The sequence below is a fragment of the Erythranthe guttata genome, chromosome 9 (genome assembly GCF_056151865.1).
Source record: "Erythranthe guttata isolate IM_541 chromosome 9, IM_541, whole genome shotgun sequence".
NCBI lineage: Eukaryota > Viridiplantae > Streptophyta > Magnoliopsida > Lamiales > Phrymaceae > Erythranthe > Erythranthe guttata.
This window is the reverse complement of record NC_142541.1, coordinates 1,100,603-1,122,974: the sequence shown is the minus strand read 5'-3', so window position 1 is coordinate 1,122,974 and position 22,372 is coordinate 1,100,603. Positions and strand designations below refer to the sequence as shown.

The window sequence follows — 22,372 nt, the reverse complement described above, 5'->3', positions numbered from 1 at the left end:
AAAGGGCATCTACCCTCTATACAACATTTCACTATCATTTTTGTTTTTATAATTACGTTCAATTCACACATAAATCACAATTAACTCCCAATATTCTACTACTAGAATTATACAAATTATTATTATTGTTATTATTATTATTATTATTATTATTATTATTATTATTATTATTATTATTATTATTATTATTATTATTATTATTATTATTATTATTATTATTATTATTATTATTATTATTATTATTATTTGACTAAAGTAGTGCCGTATTTTTTTTTCTTTTCTAATTATTAGGAAATAGGAATTATGAATGAAATGTAGTTAATTATAAGATGTTTATGCTCGAATATAGACTTGCTCGTCGCCTAGAAGGTCTTCAATTTTTTCCAACCAAATTCATATGCAAATTACGAGCAAGTCAAGTGCAATGCATCTTACATGATTATACGTGACATAATGTAATATGCAAAAATATTGTGTACTTTGAAAGTAAGAAATACTCCATCTGTTCCTAAATAGATGTCGTTTTTCACCTTGACACAAATCTTAAAAATCTCAATAAATATGTCTTAATTTTAGGAATGTATATATTGATGGACCAAAATATCCTTGTTTATTAATTAATGCAGGAAGAGTGCTGCAGAGTTAATAAGGGTAAAATTGAAAAATAAGCAATTAATGCAGCATTGGAATTGTAAAGTAACAGATAATATGGAACAAAATAAATTCTCAAAAGAGACAAATATTATAGAACAGTGAGGGTATTTTGAATATAGTATTATTAACTATGTTAGTACTATATGTCATTTATCCTAATTTATTGGATTTAAACATAGTAGGGATAATTGTACATTTAATACATATCGGATATCGGATAAGTATTACGAGTATTATACTTTAGGTGTGTAAACTGTATTTAACTATAATTTAAATTATCAAAGAGATTAATATAATTATATAATACATTTTTATAGTTGAAAAAAATGTTTCCCCGAATTTGAGTGGATAAGTGAACAACAATCCACCCACCCCCACCCCCACCCCCACCCCCTTCTCTCTCTTCTCTCTCTTCTTTCTCTCTCACACACACAAAACACACACAGAAACACAAACACGAAGAAAAAATCAAAACTTGAACTGAATTCATACCGCTGCTGAATAAATCCAGAGAAGATGAAAAATTGAGGTTCCATTTTCACGCGCCATGACTTTGAGTGTGAACTCAGACACTTCTTCTTCTTCTCCACCCGTTCTCGACTGGAAATTCTCCCAAGTCTTCGGCGATAAATTCCCCGGAGAAGATGTCCAAGATAGTAATTTCCCCCCTCAACCCCATTTATTGAACTCTGTTTCTCTCTCTTCGAGTTGTTGTAATATTAGGGTTTTCATTTTTTGTTTTATCGCTTGCAGTTGATATTATCTCGGCAATTGATTTCGACAAGAATGGAGATCATCTCGCCGTAGGCGATAGAGGCGGCCGCATCGTCATTTTTCAGAATAAGGGCGGTAAACATGTGAGATTCGCCATTTTCATTTTCATTTTTCCTTGCAGCAAGTGAATCAGAAATGTATGAATAGTGGATTATTTATGCTGTGAAAATTGGAAAAAATTGATGATTCAGTGACCGTTTGATTCAATTCTAGGGTTAGGGTTTAGCAATGAGATTGGAGTAGCATGAAAAGTTCATTCTTTTTTTTTTTGAAGAAATTTTTGGCATATTTTGTTCCTTAGGATGCAGTTAAGTACACTTCACGGGACGAGTTAGAGCGACTCGATTATGCTGTTTCAAAGCATCCTGAATTTGAGTTCAAAACCGAGTTCCAAAGTCACGAGCCCGAGGTGTGTTCTCTCTCTCTACCTTGTAGTTTCTTCATGTTTTCGGCATTTAGGATCTTGACTTTGTACTCTTGATTGTGTACTTTTACAGTTTGATTATTTGAAGAGCATCGAGATTGAAGAAAAGATCAATAAGGTCAGGTGGTGTGCAACGCCAAATGGAGCTTTGTTTATTCTCTCGGCAAACAATAAGACTATCAAGTTATGGAAGGTATAACGCTCTTCCAACATCTTTTGCTCGAGCACGCAAGTATTATTGAATAAATGTTAGATATGTTAGAACATTTATATCACGATTTGAGAAAAATGATAGGTCTACTGTAGCTGACTTGGTAGAAGTGTATCTACCGTATTCATTTTGTGATGATTAAATAACTGGATAGTGCTGAATTTTAGTTAATCTCTATTGTCGCAGACAAAAACTTGTACGGAATATTTCTTCAGATCAAACTATCAAGATTAAAAATTGACTATAGGCATTGATAGCTATTTTCACATTATACTTTAAACAACTATTATTTTCTTACGACTTTAATGGGTGCCAATATGCAGGTCAAGGACCACGAAGTTAAGTCAGTCAAAGAAATGGATACCAGACAATCTGTATCTTCAGAGAATTCACTATTGGCAGAAACGAGTTTTATTAACGGGCAAAATACGAATTTTGCCAATGGTCATTCTTTAGAATGGACAGGAAACAAGGAGAATGGCGTAGCATCATATAATGGAGATCAGAACAAGGTATGCATTTCAGATTTTAAATTTGTAATATTATCTAATCTTCTCACTAAGAATATTCGTCTTCAAATGTTTTTAGCATCACAATGAAGTAACGTTTGTTTTGTATCTAGATAGCATGTTTAGATGATGCCACTATTGCAAGATGTCGGAGGGTGTATGCACATGCTCATGATTTCAATATCAACTCTATTTCGGTTAACAGGTACAGTATATATGATTCTTTTTCTTCATTTAGATCAAATTTTATTCTAGAACTGCAGAACAAGTTTATTCTATTGGATAATTGGATTTGTATAATTCTTTTGCAGTGATTGGGAGACATTTCTTTCTGCAGATGACCTTAGAATAAATTTGTGGAATCTTGAAATCAGCAATCAGTGTTTTAATATCATTGACATGAAGCCTGTGAACATGGAAGATCTTATAGGTAATTTTTCGGACACGTATTTTTGCATCGTTTCTCGTTCATGGTTTTCATTGCATTATTCTCAAGAGAAGTATGATCTTCGTTGCATCTATATATATTATTTGAACACAAGGAATGATTGGATTACCGTTCAATTTTTTCTAGAGGTGATCACAGTAGCAGAATTTCATCCATTTCACTGTAATCTGCTGGCTTACAGCAGTTCAAGGGGATTTATTCGGCTTGTAGACATGAGACAATCAGCTATATGTGATCACAATGCAAGAATGTGAGTGTTTTAGCTTCTCTACCACAGAAGTTACGTAGTTGTTACTTTGATAACTTCTCATTTTTTCGTTACGTCAAAATTTTATTATAGATTGAAAGATGAGGAATCCAGTGGGCCAAAATCATTCTTCAATGAGATAAGTGCATCGATAACCGATATGAAGTTTGCGAATGATGGAAGGCATATTTTGACCCGCGATTATATGAATCTGAAGGTCCGTTGATTGACACAATTATCTTCTATTGCATATTCTATTGTTTTATTTTCTAAAATTCAAATGCGATCAAACACGAACATTCTTTCAAGTTCCCTTTTCAATCATTTTTTTTTCTATTTTCAGCTTTGGGATATGAATATGGAAAGCAGTCCAGTTGCAACATATCGGGTTCACGAGAACCTACGCCCTAAGGTGAGATTTTTTTTCTACAAGCACAACTTCGTTTTCTCGTCTGTTTATTTCAGATAGATTCATCGGAAACTTTTCCTTCAGTTTCTGGTTTCCCCTATATATACATACTACGATGGTCGTTTGCATATTCTCTCTCTCTTTTATACTGAAGGCTGACACACCACACAGTTGTGTGATTTGTATAACAGTGACTCAATCTTCGATAAGTTCGAGTGCTGCCTTTCGGAAGACAGCCTTCATTTTGCAACTGGATCTTACAGGTTTGTTCTTCAACTAAAAGTTTGCCCAGTCATACTTTTTTGTCCTTTTCCTACTCCAAATTAATCGTTCTTTTTGTTTATCAGCAATCATCTGCGCGTCTTTTCACACGGAAGTGGGAAAGAAGAAGGATTAACCATTGAAGCCGCTAGAAAACCAAATAGGTATATACTCATTTTCTTTTTTGTTTATTATTTTTTCTGTAAAAAGAAAAATTACAATGAAAATACTTTATATTTATATCTATATATAAAATAATATGTATATATGTCTTTTTGTATGCTTTGCAGGAAGCAGCATGCCCAGACCACATCAAGAGCCCGAAGATCATCTTTGAGCAACTTGGCTAGAGGATTTTACCGACAAGGTGCCCTCTTTTTTCTTTATTATTATTATTTTAACTTTTATTATTTATACTTTGTTTTGATTAAAAAAAAATCTTCAGGAAACGATAATCACGGGGCTGGAAGTAATGAATTTTCGTACGATTTCAACTCGAAGGTGCTGCATATGGCGTGGCATCCGACAACTAATTTGATAGCGTGTGGTGCTGGGAATAGCTTGTTCATGTATTATGCCTAATGTGAATATAACTATGTACAGAATATTCAACTGCTTAGTAATTGGCTTCTCCTTTTAATGTATAATTACCATTTTGTTAGAGGATTATCGTGTTCATTTCGGATTCTGCAATATACCAAGTGTAATGCAATTGTAAAAAAAATAATCTCAGCTAGCTTCCACGTTTCGAAATTGTAAGTACTCAAAATCATCGCAGAATAGATGTTTTAAGCATGTTCGATGGATTTGTTATTACACATGTAGAATATTCCGTTACATCCAACAATACATTAAATCCTTGTAGAATTCCAGGAGTGCAGAAAAAGAAACAAAATACATTGTTTATGTATACAATTCTAATATACAGTATACTAGGAGATCACAGAAAACCTCACTCGAAAACTCGAACTAATGCATCTCATAATACATCATATACACGACCAGTGTATTCACTCGAAAAAATCGACTATGGATAAATGTAGCAAAAAAGTAACGCCTCAGAGTGGGAAAAAAACACAGACAAACATAAATAAATACACATTAAAAAAAATGCACAATTACTCTTCAGTCCTTGTACGAATGATCTAATCAAACGGTTAATGAAAAGCTCTTCTGAGCTCCAAGGTTTAATGGCTTTATTTCCCACGACTCGATCTCGTCTGTTTCTTCTAGAAGGATGAAAGGCATAGATATCTCCCGAATCATCAGTTCCCCACAAAACGGGCATTCACTAGCTATGGCATCGTCCAACTGCGATCGAATCTGCATGGATTTTTTTATTAGATTTCTTAACTAGTGACCGTATTCGTTTTTATTAGATTTCTTAGCATAAAAAAAAAAAAAAAAAACCGTAAGATTCAAAAAAATGTAATTCAGACCTTATCGCCAGGTGTCATGCTTGTTATTGGTTCGTCGTCTGTTAAGCTTTCCTTCCTCGGGTCATTACCCAATAAAGTCAACTGCTTATGCAAATCCAATATATACTCCGCCTGCAAAAATCATTAAATAGAAAGTTCCGGAAGTTAAACAATGTACTCAAATAAAATAAAATGGAGTCGAAACCCGAAACCCGAAAACCCGAAACCCGACAACCCGAATTTTCGAGTGCATATAATATAACTGAACTTACTTGAGCTTCAGTAGTACATCTAGTCACGTGTGCAATCAGACAGTGCGCGTGAAAAGAGTGTCCACACGGGAATACATAAAAAGGAGCCATAGATCCGACTGAAGTATACACTCTAGCCATCCGATAATCGTCCGCTGCATTTAATATTTTCCTCCGACAAACCTATTTAACACCGAGTAAAAACGAGAATGTAAAAACGGTCAATAAAGAGAGCATCTGCGTAATTTTTCTTTTAGGACAATATTAAGATAAGGCGTAACCAAGAAAAGGTCAAGCGTTGTTATTACCCCACATTCTTCGTCTCTCTTAATGACAGCATATCGTTGTGCGAGCGCACTGATGTCGTTTCTTATGTTGTCAGCACCATGCGTAGCATCATTCATCTCCTGTTTGAGTTTTTCGATTTGCTCGTTGTAGTCCTCGAGAGATGTGCAGATTGCCTCCTACAATTATTTTACGAAAGAAAAATGGTCAAGCTAAAGAATAACAGAGAATTAGTTCTATAAACAAACTTTTCATAATGAATTTCTGAAATTCTGATTTTTCTGAAATTTCTTGGATTGGAATTGGAATATATATGAGATTTCGAATTTCGATCGGATTTTAATTTCCGAAAGTTCCGATACTTTTCCGATAATCTTACAATATCACAGTTATTATTATGTAATTTACATCTTATGGTAATAAAAATTGGAGTTTTCCGAATTCCGCCTATTCCGATCTAAAAATTCCCGATTTTGGAACAAGTTTCTCATTCCAATTTCTGAAACTACGATTCTTTTTTTGAATGGAATTGGAATTGGTTTTTCACTTCCCAAAAAAAAATCGGAATTTTCTGAAAGTGCTTCCGATCCAATCCGATCCGTACGATTTTCACCCCTAATCTAGAGTGAAGAAAATGCCAAGTTAAAAAAAAATGCAATTCGAACACAAACCTTGAAATCATCGATGAGAGCAAAATCTGGAAAGAAAGGCAAGATATCTTCAATTTTAAGAAGTCCGTCTGTTTCTTTGAGAAATGCAATAGCCTTTCGAATGTTCTCTCTCTTCGTTCCCTTCTCTTGTTCAATGACATGTTTGGCTACCATAAGCCAAAGCTTTTTCCTCAAGTCCTCGTCATCTTCAACCTTGTCAGCTTCTGCCATAGCAAGCTCCGGATCTACCTAATCAATTTTAACCATCGAATAAGAGACGACTTAATATTCAGTCTCGATTATCATTAAGCATTTACAAAACTCTTATATAGATGAGATTAGTGTAAATTACCTGTAGAGCAAGAGCAACTGCTTCTTCATGCATGGACATCATACTGTATATGTGGACGCATGCACGCATTCGTCTTTCCTTGAGACAAAGACGCAATGCATATTTCGGATCGTAGAAAAACTCGGGTCCGTTTGGCTGACCTTTACCGAACTTGCATTGCAAGAAACGTAGAAGAGTGCTCTCGTCCTCCTACAGTAAGTAGACGGAAAACTAAAAATAAGATTTTAACGAAAAATACGGGAAATGAAGAGTTACTAAATATTAAATATTTAAATATTGGGAATCAAACCAACCTGCTTGGCGTACAACGAGAGCACCAAATTGTGAACACCAGGATCCTCGTTCTGCAAACGATGAACGCAGTATTCCAAATACTTTATCACTTCATGAGTTTCGTTCCTGTATATATAAACGAAAAAAAAAATTATATAAAAGAAGATAAACACTAGCAAGAGATACAAAAGAGATAGAGAGATGAATATTACTTTGCATGCGGTTCACTTGAATAACGCATCATTGCAGGAATGAGCTTTCTTGGGTTGAGGTCTTTTGTCGTCATCCATGATTCAACAGTTTCGTATGCGTCGAGCATGATTAAGTCTGGTGCAAACTTGTACTGCACGATACAAGAAATTTTCAGCAACATACAAACTAAAGGATAAACCTCAGCATACACCATTTATCGGTTTAACGAGGGCTTGAAAGGAAAGGAATGCGGTACAACACTTGTACGCACACAGAAAACGAAGAAGTCTAGAAAACTTTATCCTCCACAGGACATACCTGAAGTTCTGTCGGAACGTTGGGTCTCTGCAGAACTCGCAATGCTTTCTTTGCTTCTCCTAGCTACAAAAAAAGAAAAAGAAAAAGAAAAAGGTTAGGTTCACTTGAAATTGCAATAATTACAGCACAACGGCATGTATTTACACTGAAAAATAGCTCAGGGTTGATGTCAATTGGGCACAAATGACGAACAGCAGAAACGAAAAAATTAAAACGTATGTAAGAAGTTGAACGAGCCATCAAGATAAAAGAACAATTGCATTAAAAAAAGTGTAGCAAAAGAAAAGGCACCTGAATATAATGGTGAACAACAATCTCGTGTTGCTCTTTAAGACTAGCAAAGAATACCAGTTCATCAACTCTACCATAGCTGCAAGGTTTCATAATATACATGTTTGTTAAGTGTATTTAAAACGAAATGACTGTATCATCTTGCTAAGAAAATCAAAGGGTAAATAACGGCCACCCCCCTGAGGTAAGGTCAACTTACGAAAAAACCCCTTATGTTTGGGTAATTACAACCACCCCATCAAATATGAATCTTCTTACACGTCCACCCTTACGGTGTCAAATTCAACATAATCATCTAAATTCCGTGGAATGTTCTCTAGTTTGTACTCGTTTTGTGCAAAAAATGCAGTTTCTGATGCACCAAATATTTACAAGCCAAGAGACACATTTTACGATCATCTTGTTTCAAAATGTGGAGCTCAAAATGTGGAGCATGAATGGGTAAAACGGGTACAAACCGGAGAATATTCAACGTAATCTAGAAGATTCTACTAAATTTGACACTGTAAGAATGGACGTGTAAGAACATTCATAGTTGAGAGGTGGTTGTAATTACCCAAACAGGAGGGGGGTTTTTCGTAATTTGACTTTACCGCAGGGGGTGGCCGTACCAAAATCAAAATATAGCTATGCGTCAACAATTATGTTCACCTTTTGAATAGCTAATCTTAATAGAAGTAGATATCAAATTGAAGCCAAACAACAATTTACGCGATTCATTATTTTCCAAGATTCAATAGAAAAAATATGCTAAACATAAAAAAACTAACTAAAAATCAGAGCACCTCTCTAGAAGCTTCATGGTAGTAGCCTCGTCCAATACATCCTTGCAGTCAGTCAAAAAGGCACGAAATTCTGCGATGATTGATTGAAATTCTGAACTCGAATTATCAGACATAACATCATCCTCCAAAAGTAGTCGATTAATCTGATCAACGAAAGAAGACATTGTCAACAAATGCACAATTACCTACTATAACCTCGAAGCATGTGAATAAGCCGAACAGTTGAACGATGGTCCACTGCATTTACGAAAGATTTTCCCTTTGCAACAAACTAGAGGTATAGAAGTTCAAACCACCGTACAAAGAAGATATTTATTTGTACAGGAATATCAGCAATAGCAGACAAACCTTATCGAGATAAAGTTCAGTTGCCCAGGTGGAAATCATTGTTATTTGGCATTTGTCTTCCTTTGCAAAACTATCTAGCTTCCGCAGCAAAAAGGTTCTTAAAGCATCCTGCAAAACAACGGAACCATTACTAAAACGTCGAGCAGAAAACCACTCGGAAAATTTTCGTAAGGATGTGAAGATAAACTACTGTACCTGTTCCCCGATGCTAATAAACTTCAACGTGATCTCTTCAAATGACAAGGCAAAGTTAATCTGCAGCAAATTGCCGTTTGTGGAGTTAATAAACTGTCATCACTAAAGTAAATCACATTGTATTTATGGATGGCTATTGCACAACTAGAAGGGCAAAGATGAATCACCTTCGCGTAAAACGAAGCTGCTCTGCGAAAATCTTTTGCAGTAAAAGCATCTTCAGCCTGCATCACAATATTGCAGTCAGTACGTTATTAGTAATTTATCGAATGCAATTACAATGAAAATCGAATATACCAAGTGTGTTAGAATACACTCAGACCTGCACCAGATAAACTTGATCTCTTTGGAGGGGATCCCGACAATTTGCCAAAGCCGCAGCATATACCTTTAAGTCTAAGTACACTTTCCACATGTCACGGCCTTCGTCATTCACAGATACCTATATCACCATTTTCATATACATTAAAAAAAAATGACGTATGATTTGAAGCATAATAAGCAATGTCGAAAGATAATGTCACCTGAAAGATGGAATTCTGGTCGTATGCGTAAAAAAGCCCGGCAGATGCATCACTGCATAAACCGAGAACACCACTTGAAACTGAATCGGGTGTTTGATCAAAATAAAGCTCCTCAACAACCTGTTCGCTAATCCGATTTACAACCTAGAATACATTATAAAACGAATGGAGTTAAAGACCTATTTGGTCATAAAACAGAGGCATTGCAATAAAAAAATAAATTAAAAAAACAACAACATAGAATGCAGAGGACATATTACACACCTTAACCTTGTTCCCAACCAGAAGAAGAAAATGGAATTCAGACATTGACAGCGAGCTAGGTTTGACCAGCACACCTTCACCTAGTTTTGCATAATCCAATAGAGCTTTGTTCTCCACAAAGTTTTCATCCCCGTTTGCTGAACTAAAATGTAAAATATCGGAATAATAAAGTGGTCAAATGATAAGCCACTCGAAAGTAATTGAAGTCAAAAAGCCACTTCTCTCTATACCTGTGTTGTGCTCCGAAATTAAGGCCACCGTGATATATTCCTGCTCCAGATAGCCATGCGAAATGTGTTGCTCTTCTCTGCTTAATGAAGAAATGCAGCTCGCTGCAAGAATGAACGTTAAATTTCACCTTGACTCCTAATAAAAAGTGCATAGATACTCGTAAACATTAATCAGAAACCTGATTTTCACTTCACTCAAATAGCTTATCTCGATAATAACAAAAACACAAAACAAAATTTATAAATTTGCAATCTCAAAAAGAAACGGAATGAAATGTATGAATAAAAAAATAATAAATAAATAAAATAATAAAAATTATCTAGCTTTGCATCAACAAACAATTGGAGCATATCGACGTCTATTTAACAGCTAACAAAAGAGACGAGATGAGACAACCCAAAAATATGTAGTTTAAGGAATCGATCGATATTGTAATATGGCATCAGCTAAACTCTTTACTTTGAAGAGAACCTTGATTACCAAATAGATTGATAAATCTAATATTCACTTCTCACAACATTTGTGGCTTTGTGCAGTAATTTTAGCAACCATACTGATTTTTACAGATGGTTAAAACTAAATTACTCGTAGCCCGTAATTTGCATTACTGGACCAGCATAGGAATAACAATTTAAAGCAGAATGTACATGCACTTGCCTGTTCGGGATATCACCAGGAAGCTCCATGAAGTGAACTGCACGTTCCGTGTAGCTAACAAAAACAGACTGCAGAAAGGACGTGAACCAAAAGGTAGAAGATTACTGTCAAAGTTTGGATCTTTACCACATACATAAGAACCAAGGAGAAAATTAGATATAATATCACTGATTGAATATAATTATGAGTTATCGTGTACTTTAGACTTCTAGGTGCATAATGACCACAAATCTAGAAACCGATAGGAGAAGAGTCGATTTAAACTTACTTCCAATGAGCCCATTCCTGTGAAAGAATAAAGCCGGGTAGGAGTAACCGCCATCACATAGTATCTTATTACATTGTTTAGGCTTGTTGTCTCCATCTGCAAAATGAAAGAAAAAACATGAGTCAACGGCATGGCTGGAAAAAAGTCGATAGAAAAAAAAAATCCTCATTTGGCATTAAGTCGAGGGGAACCTAGAATGTAATATGCCGACTGACATGAATTTTTCTTACTTGAGCACAGTTTAGCCATATCAAATCCCAAGTTTAGAAAAAAAATATATTATAGAAGAAACTAATGAAAAAGAATCGAACCTGCAATCCCGTGAAAGCTTCTGGAAGTTCGCTAAGTTCAAATAAAAATTTGATGTACTTTTCCTTCTTATCCTTTTCATCGACAAAAACTTCATGAAGTTGGCCATTGTCTGTACCAACAATAATTTCTTTGGTGGAAGCTGTACCAAAGGCATCGAATAAAAAATATTCGATCAAATCTCTATAGAGAAAGATCCGTAGCCATGTTAAAGACGATTATACGAGCATCACTACTTTACCTTCAGTGATCTGCTGCTTGTTCCAGGCAACGGAATTCACAATAAGACCTTTCAATTTGGCCAATATTCGAGGCTTAGCCCACTTTGCGTGCGTGTAAAATGTGTCAGAACTTCCGCCACCAACTACAGTAGCAATACAGTGGCTACCTCCGGGATCAACAAAAACCCTGTGGATTGATTGCTCCCCAGTTCTACCCGCAGACAGATCAGTATCTACTCGTTTGATCCCAAATTTCGAAAAGAAAAAAAAATATATTACGAAATTGAAATTCAATTGCGAAAAAACACTAAAGTTAGATAGGGAAGAACGAAAAATTCAAAAAGTAGAGACACATGTATGGCAATAAACCGTTGATAAATGCAATTTGTCGATACACAAGCATAATGTGATGCAAGAGTGCTTAAATGTTCTTGAAGGAGCTATTGAATTGATTGCAAGTCCAGACGACAAACCAAAACTGAACAGACAATACACTGCGTATGTAATGGGAAACAAATGTTCGTACAAAATCTTATTACTAATGTTTGAGTCGTCAAAAGTTCAGCTAAGGACATTAGATGCCATAACACAACCCAAATTTACAGACAACTAACCCCAACATAACATAATCTTATTACTAATGTTGGTGCAAGGTTCAAGGATCGAGTTCTGGCAGCCGCACAATGCAGATAAAAAAAGGGGGATTTCGCCTTTTTGGTGCAAGAACACAATACAGATATAAAAGAAAAATGTATTTTAGTTTACGCGCACTAAGCAGTAAATGTGCAACGAACAAAATCATCGACTTTCTCGCAAAAGAACCCAACTTGTGACTAAATCGGCACGAAAATTCGGCTGGCAGGCATCATTTAGATTAAAAACTAACAATCCCAATTGATGAGTAAACAGCCTAGGCATAATTCGAAGCACAAAGTCATCGGTATTTTCGTAATTAAACGAAAGAAAAAAAAAAAAACACACACACACATAAATTAAAGTGAAAAAAAAAGAGAGAGCATATAATTAAACGGATTAGCAGAACGGAAAAAGCCCTTTACCAAACGAATCGCCGACGCCGAAATCGTGGCGGATGACCCAGCCTTTGCTGGTTCCCAGCACAATGACGTCATTGCCGGCGGCCATACACGTAATCACTCCCCGCCCCTTGGCGGCGTGCCTCTCCAGCAAGTCCACCGAGAACACCTGCCGCCTCGATTCCATTGTTTTCCTCTCCAATTGCAACTCGTGATAATCCGACTCAACTGAATTGAACAATTCCGGTGGATAAACAAAATCGTAATTTCTTCAAGATTCAACTGTGTTTACTTCGATCGTTTGCTGTGTCCAACGTGGTGAGGAAATCCGACCGATCCCAGGAAACCCAAATACTAATATACATGCATTTAAATCTTTCAATTTAATTAGAATTGTTGAAGGGCAAAATTGTAAAAATAAAATATATAATTAAATAAAATATAAAAAAAATATATTAAGTGGGACTAGTTGTGATTTGGTTTTAATTTTTCTTTTTTTTTTTGTTTTTGTTTTGGAAATATGGGATATTGGAATTTTGGAAATATGGACGAAATAACTTGTTTCAAAATTAAAAGTTTTCGTATGATAATCAACTGAAATTGTAAATTTTGATTTTTATTCACCTATAATATAGAACATGTAATCATATTAATATAATATTTCGAAAAAGGAAAAATTGAAATTTCTTTTGGTTAAAATCCAAAAATAAAAAATCGGGAGTTTTTAGAATACAAAATAAGAAACCGCTTGATGGGCTAAGAGTTCGTCCAATGGGCCACAATGGTCGGGGAGGACTGAGAACTCGCTTAATGGGTTATAACAATTTACTTATTAAAGGCACGGGCACGGCGTCATAATAACACTTAAGTTGGTTGAGAGCTCGTCAATTACTTCTAGTGCATCTGAAGATGAGAAAATTAGACGCGATAGGTGGCGAGCTGATCTTAGAATCGTTCAAGGACACGATCCTTCGGAGTTCTTTACTGTAGCATCTAAGGGCTTGCAGAATCTGATCGAGCAATGGGTCGCTCTTAACGCAAAGGAGAATAAATCGGATAAACCAAAGGAGGAAGCCCTAAGACTCGAGGAATAATCGACAAGAGCCCGAAGAGGTGGCAAAGAAGAAGAGGAACATGTATCTCGGGTAATAGAAACTAGAGATCTGAATCAACGAACTGAAGTTAAAAACTTTTAGTGGGAAAATAAAATTTTGGTGTATGGTGGGTGATATGGGGGTCGACCGCCGTAGGAAGTTAAACCTAAATCTACATAATTTTAGTTGTAATGGAAATTTAGAAATTTAGGGTGATAGGCTAAAAGAACCGAGAGTAAATGAAAAATGGTGATATGGTAATCGGTGGGAGACGCTCTTAATTGCGTTATCAACTTAATTTGGTTATCAAGATAAGCCATAATTAACTAAATAGCTGGACTTAATTTGATGTTTGGTATCCCCAATAAATTGTCGAGTCGACCCGCCAAAATTATATAATCATGTCTTATCTTACTTATCTTGCCTTCTAATGAGTTTTTTTTTTTTTTTTTTTTTGACGTTGCAAGGTCCAATAAAATAATTGGATATCATTAGATTATTTAATCTTATCTTGGTTAATCTTATCTTACGACCAAACCACCCCTTATAATACTATATTATGATCTATTTTCGCTTGCAATGTAATTATAGTGTTTGATCTATTATTTTGCTCATAGCATGAATAATGCCACAAATAACACAATTTAAATCATTTTTGCTAGTAAAAACCCCATTATTTCACTAATTTCAAGATGTTTCATAATTATATTCTTTGATTTTTTTTAAGAGAATTATATTCTTTCATTAATTCACTGTTACTGTTTGTTGTCACTGTGAATTGGTCAATTTTAGAACTTAATCCTCCAAGTTGTCCTACTTCAATTCGAGACACAATAACTTTTCAAATTTAGCATTTTGATCCCATTTTGTTTGAAATTTTAATTTTACCCTTGGATTAATTATTTGGCTAATAAATACATCAGAATTTATTTATATTAATATTTAAAAATTATGTATGCTCTTAACTTGATTTATTCACACAATAACAATTCTATCAAAACTAATTTAGACGACCAATTTATAATTTATAAAAGATTGTGTAAGCAAAATGCGTCAAGTTTATTCTGCCTCGTCATAAAATAAAAATATCACGCAAGATATGACCAAATAAGCTAAAATTTAAAAAAATGTAAAATTTAAATCAAATAATTTAGAGGATTAAATCCCTAAATAGACCAATATCGATGACCAATATATAAAAAAAAATTGTTATAACATAATATAATAGTATTCATAATAGGGAAAATTACGGCCACCATCCGACGTATGCTTAAATTACGAAAAAATCTCTAATGTTTGGGTAATTACAACCACTGTCTCCACTATGTATTGTCTTACACGTCCACCCTTACAATATCAAATTTACCTACTGAACGAAGGATTTTTCGTAAGACAATACATAATTGAAGGTGACGATTGTAATTATCCAAACACGAGAGATTTTACTTTATATTTTAGATGAAAATATGTTAACAAATATCAGTTAGATGAAAATATAATTAGACAGTTCGACACAAGTAAACATAAACAAAAACGAGCAACTTTTTTAATTTTTTTAAAAGAGTATAAATATAAATACTATAATATTTTTTCTTATGAAATTTAAAATAGGGAGCCTTGTTCAAAAAACAAAAAAAAGACTAAGAAAAAAAGTGTATAGTTGGTATAACATGTAATCTAGGGGGGATAAAAAAAAAGAATTCTATAGTAGAGGGGGATAATCGAAGGTTTCTATTTAGTACAGGGGAGGTAAGTGAATTTAACCATAATATGGGGTTACTAATGTACGGTCAAACCAAGTTGACTGCCATAAAACAAAGGACAATTTGCCCGTTGCGGTTTGCCCATAAAACCCTAGAGCATCAATACAGCATATTCCATTTCCATATATATCAATTAATTATTCATTTTTTTTTTGCTATAAATAGGCTTTGAAAACCCTAGAAATTCAGAAACCCCACCCATTCCTGAAACATCAGCCTCCTTTCTCTCTCTACTTTCCCCATTTGGGATTTTGTGTAAGATTTTCTCTCTCTTTTCTTATTACAACTTTTGCAACTTATATATATATACATATACATCTATATATATATATATATATATATATATATATATATATATATATATATATATATATATATATTTTATTTTATTTTGGAATAAAATGTGCAAAAATCTTCCATCCGATTGCTGAATAAATTTAGATGAGCAACGCGGCCATCTTTTGCACAGATTAAATAATATTAAGGCTTAATTAATTAATTTATTTAGCCATTAATTTGCTGTTTCTAAGAAGTTGGTGTTGGTTTTCACTCCACTTTAATTTCTTTGATTTTTACAGCATACATTATTTCTTTTTTATTTATTCTTTTATAAACTTTTGATTGATTAATTGTTCTTTTTTTTTTTTATGTTTGAACTTTGAAGTAAGTTTATTAATTAATATTTTGTATTTTGATATAAAGAGACAAAAAATAGACTCTATATAAATTGAAGTACCGTAAAATATTGAGCATCTCTGATATTTGTTTTTATTTAACACATGTACAGCTCTATATAATTAGTGCGAGCAATTTACGAAATATAAATAAATTCAATAAGGGCGTGTAATTATAATTTATTAAAGTCCAAATAAAATGTGTCACACAGACACATTTTATTTTATATATATAGATAGACACATATACAAAAGAGATAAGTTCCACTGAGACAAGTTGGACTGTCGGATTGTGACATAAGTTTTTAAAACAAAACGTTTAAAATCTCAATTTTATGAAACAAATTGAAATGTAATTTTTTTAGTTTTGTTTAAGAGAATTTTTTTTTTAATTAAAATATCTGTTATATTAATAAAGTAGATCTAATTTTGTATAAATAATGCATATGAATATAACTCTTCAAATACATATACATATACATATATAAATAATGTGTAATCTTTTCAGTGTTTATTGAAAATAATGATACTAATAATAATATTATAGATTAATAAGATATTAATTAATGTATAAATTAATAACTACGATGTTTTTTTCAATTAAAGAAAAAAAATAAAATATTATTTACTGTTAGAAAATTGTTATTTTCGGTTTATAACAAAAAATACTTTATCTCTCTAAAACCCCAAAATTTTCCAAAAAATTCCAAAAACCCCCCAAACTGCAAATAGCAAAAAAAAAAATTTCGAAAATTTGAAATCAAGGTTTAAGAATGGTTGGGCTTCAATTTTTTGATGTAATTTCGACTATTTTATGTGTAATATGCATTGGGTAGGTCGATACAGAACCAATTTCATGTTAAAAAGCCCTACAAATCGATTTGTAGGGTTTTTTTTTTCGTAAAAATATGTTGGAACGCCCAAGATGGGCGCCCAAGGCGTGTACGAACGCCTGTTCGCCTTGGGCGACCATCTTGGGCGTTCGATTAAAAAAAAAAAAAAAAGAATTTTTGCACTCGACGCCAACTCAGGAGCCCAAATGCAGCTTGCACGCCCAAGTTGGGCGTGCACTGCATGAATGGGCGCCCAAGTTGGGCTTTTACGCGTTTTGAGGGGTTTTTGGATTTTTTTAGGAAGTTTTGGAATTTTAGAGAGATAAAGTGTTTTTTGTTATAAACCGCAAATAGCAATTTTCAAACCGTAAATAGCAAGTCCCAAAAAAAAATAGAGCTTTTATTTGAGTCTTTTTAATGGACCAATTTGGAATTTAATGGACCTTTATCTTTCTAAAGGCTTTTATTGGTCTGTTCAACCGATCGAGACTGGGCTTTGGCCCTTACACACTTTTCTTTTTTGTCTTTCAAAATATTTTTTACATCCAAAAAAAAAAAGAAGAAAAAAAAAAAGAATTTCTAAGATTAATATAAATCTAATTCAAAGAACCAATTTTTAAGTGACAAGCATATGTTATTCACTAATCTTAGTTAAGGATTACATTGTCAACTATTTTATTTTCGATCGAAACTTAAATTATCAATCGCAAGCTGATACATACGTCTTATCCACTCATCTTAAGACTGCACATGATGCAAGCGCTTACATTATCAGTAATTTCGTTTAGAAACAAAATTTAAAAATACCAATAGGTGACATCACCTACATCTTATGCACTCTTCTTAGGATTGCAAACGATGCAAGTGCTGACACCATTAACAAAAATTATCCGCGGTAGAAACTTGAATTACGAATTGTAACGTGGCACACGTACGAAAACTTCAATTACGAATTACTAAAGAAAAAAAATATATTGGTGTACGAAAACTGGTTAGTTGACTCATGAACACTCGTATGAGCTTGAATCCTAAGTATTTAAGTATTTAGGCTCGAGCTCGTAGAAATTTACTTAAACTCATCACTCATCAGAGTCGAATAGACTAAAACTCAACTCGAAATCGACTCGTTTACGTAGTTATTATTTACACATTTTCGAAGACACAAAACATTCACTAATGTTTTTAATTTTTTTTTTTTAAATTAAATTAAACAATTGGATTATTAATCTTAGTGGCAGCTGAGCTGAAATTCTTGAACTGAAAAATAGAAATCCACTTGTCACGGTCTTGCGGCGGCGCCGCCACCGCCGCCGCCGCCGTGGAATTCGAATTCCAGAAGCGATGGTCACTGCTCTTCTCCACCACCACCTCCTCTCCATAAACCCACTCCTCCTCCTCCTTCTTCTGCTCGTGAAATCCGCCGCCATTGTTGTCGGAGCAAGAAACCGCCACCTTCCTCCAGTTCCACCACATCCTCACCATCAGATACACCATGAACAAGCAAATCAGCGTCGACGTGAACACAATCGCCACTATCACCCCCGCCACCTCAGATTCCGACATCCACACCTTCCTCCCGCCGGAATATTCCGAGCAAGATTCCAGCGGCGCCCCGCACAACCCACCGCCGCCGTTCTCCAGAAAAGAACTCGCCGGAAACCCTGAAAAACTAGTGGGTATTTGCCCCTGTAGAAGATTCCCCGATATATTAATCCGGTGCAAACTCGATAATTCCCCTAGCGAAACAGGAATTTTTCCGGCGAGTTGATTGTGAGAAAGATTCAATCTTTCTAGCTTCATTAAATCTCCGATCGACGGTGGGATTTCGCCGGAGAGGCGATTGAAACTCAGGTCTAGAATCACTTGTAAATCCCCAAGTGCGCCGATCTCCGGCGGTATTTCTCCGGTGAGGCTGTTTTCCGATAGCCGGAGCTCGTACAGCTTCTTGCAATTCTGGATTGTGGGTGGGATTGCGCCGGATAGATTGTTTCTTTGCAGTATTAACACGTTCAGGAAACCGAGATTTCCGATCTCCGGTGGGATCGAGCCGGATAATCGATTGCTCTTGAGCGATAGCTTCAGCATTCTCGAACAGTTGCCGAGTTCCGATGGAACACTTCCGTTGAATTCATTGAACGAAAGATCTAATTCACCTAGCTCTTGCAATCTCCCTAATGAAGTGGGAATTCGCCCCAAAAATCGGTTATTGCTTAGCATGAGATGAGTAAGCTTCGTCAATCCCGAAAGCTCGATTTTCTCCAACTCCCCCGTTAAATTATTAAACGACAAATCGAGAAATCGGAGCTCGCTGAGCTGGCTAAGCTCGGAAGGCACAACACCCGTGAGAAAATTACGCGCGAGGCGAAGGCGAGTGAGGTTTCTAGACGAGAAGATTCCGTAAGGAATATTCTCCGAAAAACTATTGTTGGTCAAGTCCAAAACGGTTAGAGAATCCGAACCCGTTAACGGATGAACGGATCCACTAAACCGATTGTGCGAAAAGTTAACAATGGAGAGGTTTTTGAGATTGTATAGGGACTGTGGGAGTGGGCCCGATAACGAATTGTTGTAAAGAGTGACGAGAAAAAGCTCGTTGAGAAACGAAAGAGTGGGGGGCAACGGCCCCTCGAGCTTGTTATCAGCTAAAACGAGCCGTTGGAGCTTTCTGCAGTAGCCTAAGCTCGAAGGAATAGGGCCCGTTAATTCGTTCTGCCTCAATTGAAGAATCTCGAGATTCTTGAGCTTTCCAATAGTCGGCGGAATAAGACCCGAAAAATGGTTTCCGAAGAAATCGATTTCGGATAAGCTCGTGCAATTCGTTAGCTCCCATGGAATTTCTTTCGACATTTGATTGTCGTATAAGTACAAAGTTTTCAGCCTCTGCAATTTTCCGATTTCTAAAGGAATCCCTCCTTCGATCATGTTTCCGAATAGGAAAAGGCTCTCCAAGTCGGTCAAGTTTCCGATTTGTGGCGGTAGATTTCCGCTAAAGCTGTTGTTGTTGAGCAAGAGATCGGTTAAGCTTTGTAGCCTATCGATTTCGGGGGGCAGAAACCCCCCAACTTTGTTGCCGGAGAGGTCTAGTTGTTGGAGGGATGTGCAGTTCAGTATCTCCACCGGAAAGTCGCCGGAGAGTTTGTTATCCGACAGAAAAAGACGCCGGAGATTCGAGGTATTCGATCTCATGCAGAAATTCTCCGGGATGCCACCTGTCAGAAGATTCTCCGACAGGGCTAAAACTTCGAGATTCTCGAGGCTTGTGGTGAGGATGTTTACGGGCCCCGCGAGATTGTTTCTCGACAAATCCAACGTCTCCAAACGAATCAAATCGTTTATCTCAGACGGGATTTCGCCACTTAATTCGTTTCCTTGCAAATTCAAGTACTTCAAATTGGATAAATACCTCAACTCCTTAGGTATCGAGCCGGTGAAGCTATTGTTGGCCAAATTCAAGATTTGTAGAGATTCGAGACCGCCGATCGAACGAGGAATATCCCCTTCGATCCCGTTGTTCGACGCTGCAAACATTTGAAGCTCTTTCAAATCGCCGATTTCTCGAGGCAAGACCCCACCAATCATATTGCTCTGCATGTCGAAAAACCTCAGCTTCTTCAATCCTCCAATCTCCTTCGGTATGCTCCCATTGAACTGGCAATACGAAATCCCCAAAACTTGTAGCTCGGTTAAGTTTCCGATGCTCTTCGTAATTTCTCCGGCGAGAAAATTATCTCCGATTCTTAGTACTTGTAGATTCTTCAAGAGGCTAATCTGCGAAGGGATCGCGCCCGTAAGAGAATTCGAGAAAAGGAGAAGCTTTTTGAGGTTTCTAAGGTTTGCAAAATCGGGTGGGATCGGACCAGTGAGTTGGTTTTGAGATAAGTCGATCGTTTCGAGAAATTCGAGGTTCGAGAAATCCGGGGAGAGGGTTCCACTCAGACCGGAGTTCGATAGGTTTAAGGTTAGAATGTGGTGTCTGTCATCTGTGCATGTGATTCCATTCCATGTACAGATGCTGGAATCTTGTAGCCAGCTGTCGAGAATGCCGAATGGATCGATGAATTCGGATTTTATTCGCATGAGAAAGTACGAATCCGAGGAATCTATTTCTCCGAGAATCGGATGGAATATGGATGTAAGTATTGAAAAGAGAAGCATCAGATGGCAAAAGTGAAGATTTGCCATTTAAAAAAAAAACACACACACACACACAAAAAAAAAAAAAAAGTGGAAGAATTTTGAAGTGTGATGAATATTTTGGTTTAAGACAGCAGCAGAAACATAGGATTGTTATGGGACTAGACAAAAGGTTGAGTCTTTATATATATATATATATATATATATATATATATATATATATTTTTTAATGTTTAATATAGTTCACAAGAAAGTTTATTAGTGACACAAGTTAGTTTTATTTATGGGATTTAAATTAAATAATTTATTTAAGATTTGTTGTCTACCTTTTAACCTTTTAGGATTGTGTTACACAGGGGCAATCATGGAAGTATGGAGCATGTTTTGAGTTGCTTTTTTGAGGTTGAAGAAATTGAAGAAGATAAGATTTAAGAGAGAGAGAGAGAGAGAGAGACCACTGGACCATGTTTGGGAAAAAATCAAGAAATTAGGTGGGGATCTATCTAAGTTTATAATATTGGAGTCCAACTTGTTGGAATAGAAACAAAAAATAAATAAATAAAATAAAAAAATATATATTACACAAAGTTGATGAAGATTTTATGAAGAATATTTTGGAATATATTTAAGAGAATTTGACTTTTTTTTAAGAAATGAGGTCAGATGAAATTCAGCAATTGTCAACTTAATTGGTATAAATCCATTACATCATTGTCTTATTAAAAGATTGTAAGAATGACAGCAGAACACTACTCCCTCCGTTTCTAAATAACAGTAGTCGTTTTTTAGATTTGCACAAGTATTAAGAGTTTCGATAAATGTTTCTTGATTTTAGAATATAGGACAATTTAATATTGGAATATCCTGCAATTTAATAATATGCTTTTAAATGAATCATAAAATACATATTTGGTTTAATTTAGATAAGACCTTTTATTAAAGACAGTCAAATATCCTCAATTTGGTTTAATAATTGTATTACTGCTTTTGTCATTTGATATTTGAACAGATAATTATATCTCCCCTAAACCAAATCTGACCTAATACCAAATTTAATACAAGAGAAAAAGA

At 35.2% G+C, this 22,372-nt stretch overlaps 3 protein-coding genes across 3 annotated transcripts; 1 reads left to right on the top strand and 2 right to left on the bottom strand.

Annotated features, from left to right (window-relative positions):
- Positions 1-952: 952 nt before the first annotated feature.
- LOC105974993 (serine/threonine protein phosphatase 2A 55 kDa regulatory subunit B beta isoform) lies at positions 953-4,736 on the top strand. The gene is made up of 14 exons (XM_013000155.2): positions 953-1,310; positions 1,408-1,511; positions 1,730-1,837; positions 1,926-2,045; positions 2,387-2,575; positions 2,686-2,777; positions 2,884-3,002; positions 3,147-3,270; positions 3,361-3,484; positions 3,611-3,679; positions 3,848-3,939; positions 4,024-4,101; positions 4,228-4,304; positions 4,383-4,736. Exons 1-14 carry the CDS (start codon positions 1,202-1,204, stop codon positions 4,517-4,519), a joined length of 1,542 nt encoding a protein of 513 aa, XP_012855609.2. The 5' UTR covers positions 953-1,201; the 3' UTR covers positions 4,520-4,736.
- LOC105974992 (zinc ion binding protein) lies at positions 4,712-13,231 on the bottom strand. Its single transcript, XM_013000154.2, has 23 exons — positions 12,828-13,231; positions 11,790-12,002; positions 11,551-11,690; positions 11,240-11,335; positions 10,972-11,039; positions 10,314-10,415; positions 10,084-10,225; positions 9,820-9,963; positions 9,618-9,737; positions 9,463-9,519; positions 9,296-9,355; positions 9,101-9,208; positions 8,753-8,895; positions 7,968-8,046; positions 7,677-7,739; positions 7,379-7,509; positions 7,187-7,292; positions 6,894-7,082; positions 6,563-6,790; positions 5,915-6,070; positions 5,628-5,789; positions 5,377-5,487; positions 4,712-5,260 (listed from the first exon to the last, which is right to left on the bottom strand). Exons 1-23 carry the CDS (start codon positions 12,988-12,990, stop codon positions 5,087-5,089), a joined length of 2,955 nt encoding a protein of 984 aa, XP_012855608.1. The 5' UTR covers positions 12,991-13,231; the 3' UTR covers positions 4,712-5,086.
- A 5,038-nt stretch (positions 13,232-18,269) lies between these two features.
- Positions 18,270-21,473, bottom strand: LOC105975076 (uncharacterized). Its single transcript, XM_013000248.2, has one exon. The coding sequence runs from the start codon at positions 21,347-21,349 to the stop codon at positions 18,374-18,376; it is 2,976 nt and encodes a 991-aa protein (XP_012855702.2). The 5' UTR covers positions 21,350-21,473; the 3' UTR covers positions 18,270-18,373.
- Positions 21,474-22,372: the final 899 nt, after the last annotated feature.